This window comes from Nanorana parkeri, unplaced genomic scaffold (genome assembly GCF_000935625.1).
Source record: "Nanorana parkeri isolate BGI_ZX_2015 unplaced genomic scaffold, ASM93562v1 scaffold644, whole genome shotgun sequence".
In the NCBI taxonomy this organism is placed as follows: Eukaryota; Metazoa; Chordata; class Amphibia; order Anura; family Dicroglossidae; genus Nanorana; species Nanorana parkeri.
Genome location: NW_017306912.1, coordinates 20,039 through 22,595, shown reverse-complemented (window position 1 = coordinate 22,595; position 2,557 = coordinate 20,039). Strand labels below are relative to the sequence as shown.

General features: G+C 57.1%; 1 protein-coding gene across 1 annotated transcript in view; it reads right to left on the bottom strand.

Moving 5' to 3' along the window:
* The window catches only part of LOC108792455 (zinc finger protein 235-like), a 14,541-nt gene that overhangs the window by 8,431 nt on the left and 3,553 nt on the right, over positions 1-2,557 (bottom strand). Inside the window, exons 2-3 of the mRNA XM_018563244.1 lie at positions 2,133-2,220; positions 857-983 (exon numbers count right to left, since the gene is read on the bottom strand). Of these exons, the coding sequence (XP_018418746.1) occupies positions 857-983; positions 2,133-2,204 (199 nt within the window). The 5' untranslated portion in view covers positions 2,205-2,220. The remainder of the gene's footprint in view (positions 1-856; positions 984-2,132; positions 2,221-2,557) is intronic.

The following is a 2,557-nucleotide window of genomic DNA, read 5'->3' as shown; positions in this document are numbered from 1 at the left end:
GCGGTGAAGGTCCCCAACCCCCCCCCCCCCCCCCCCCCCAAGATAAAGTGGGCTCCTCTGCTCCTCCACAGGAGAGGATATGGGGCTAACAACTCCATCAGTAAGTTATTCTGTGCAGCCGGTCTTGAGATCTACCGGACTACACAGCCAGACGATGGACCGCCACATCTTCTTGGCCAAGAACACACCCCCAGCCTGCTGATTGGACAGTGAAAGAGCAGAAGAAGACTCATTCACACATTCTGTTTTCTTCAACAAAGCCTGACCGCGCTCCTCCCCCTTCTCTGCAGTGAATTATGGGGGGGCGATCTCCAGACAGATTGGGGGGTACCCTCATTTAAAATCTCCAGGGCATTCGCATTCTTGTGTTGCATGGAAATCGTTGGGCGGGCGACACACCGCGACGTCCCAAGAATCGGACATGCTCCAAAATTTTGTAACACTCTATGGTTGCATTGGTGATGCTCGAGAGGGTTGGGGGCACTATGCAAAATGTGCAACCGGGTGCCATCCAAAATTAATGGGGTGCCATCCAAAATGAATGGTGTTGCGTGTCATGTGACGTGTGTTGCCGGACATTACACAAGGATGTCAATGGGGTTCCTAATGTAAACCTTATTGGGGTCCATTGATGAAAGTTTGCCAATACTCATCAGCGCCACCTGGAGGGACTATTGGGCATTACTGGGCATCGGGCCAGCTATACGCCGGGCGGGACTTTTATGAATGAACCCCGGTGTGTTCTTCTGCTTGAAGTTCAGCTTTAGAAACAAAAAACATTCCCGGCAATCCGGATATCCCCCCAAAAAAACTCGGCGGGGGGACCCGGGTTCCTGCAACGGCAAAACGCTCTCACCCATGGACAGCAGGGCGGCGTGAATCTCCCTCATGACGTTCTTGTACAGTTCCTTCTGCCAGTCCTCCAGCGCACCCCACTCCTCGGCCGAGAAGCAGGCCGACACATCGTGGAAGGTCACCAGGGCCTGGGGGGGAAGAAAATACAAAACAGTCAGCCGAGACAGGGTACAGAATTCAGGAAGCAGTCAGTCCCGGGGCTGTTAGGCCCCTTACACATGGCGGCATTGTTCCAGGAGCGCAGAAATGGCTTTCTAAGAATCACAGGACTCCAGGGATCCTTCCTCATGTCAGATGAAACAAGGGGCCGAACTGAGAGGACGGAATCCTAAAGGGGCCCCCATTATGTCTACTGGGGGGGGCCGCATTATGTCTACTGGGGGGGGCCGCATTATGTCTACTGGGGGGGGCCGCATTATGTCTACTGGGGGGGGCCGCATTATGTCTACTGGGGGGGGCCGCATTATGTCTACTGGGGGGGGCCGCATTATGTCTACTGGGGGGGGCCGCATTATGTCTACTGGGGGGGGCCGCATTATGTCTACTGGGGGGGGCCGCATTATGTCTACTGGGGGGGGCCGCATTATGTCTACTGGGGGGGGCCGCATTATGTCTACTGGGGGGGGCCGCATTATGTCTACTGGGGGGGGCCGCATTATGTCTACTGGGGGGGGCCGCATTATGTCTACTGGGGGGGGCCGCATTATGTCTACTGGGGGGGGCCGCATTATGTCTACTGGGGGGGGCCGCATTATGTCTACTGGGGGGGGCCGCATTATGTCTACTGGGGGGGGCCGCATTATGTCTACTGGGGGGGGCCGCATTATGTCTACTGGGGGGGGCCGCATTATGTCTACTGGGGGGGGCCGCATTATGTCTACTGGGGGGGGCCGCATTATGTCTACTGGGGGGGGCCGCATTATGTCTACTGGGGGGGGCCGCATTATGTCTACTGGGGGGGGCCGCATTATGTCTACTGGGGGGGGCCGCATTATGTCTACTGGGGGGGGCCGCATTATGTCTACTGGGGGGGGCCGCATTATGTCTACTGGGGGGGGCCGCATTATGTCTACTGGGGGGCCACATCATGTCTCCTCTTCCCAGCTCCTGGAACTCGGTTCCCGGGCTCTTAGTATTTGGTGCCCCAGCTCCCGAAAATTGGTGTCCCGGCTCCTGGAATCTTCCTAACATGCAAATAATAATAAGAACATACAGAGCGTAATATGTCGGCACAGACGGGCAAAGTGCCGGAACTTTTATTATACGACTTTCCTTACCCGGACTGAGACCTGCTGGGGGAGGATCACCGAGTCCGCCGGACAGACACCAGAGTCCGCCGACTCCGACATGGCAGCCAATGAGAAGCTGAGGAAACAAGTGACTGTTACACCGATCCTTACTGACACCGCACTCCACCGACTGATCCTTACTGACACCGCACTCCACTGACACCGCACTCCACTCACACCGCACTCCACTGACACCGCACTCCACCGACTGATCATTACTGACACGGCACTCCACTGACACCGCACTCCACCGACACCGCACCCCACTGACACCGCACCCCACTGACACCGCACCCCACTGACACCGCACTCCACCGACACCCCACCCCACTGACTCCGCACCCCACTGACACCGCACTCCACCGACTGATCATTACTGACACCGCACTCCACTGACACCGCACCCCACTGAC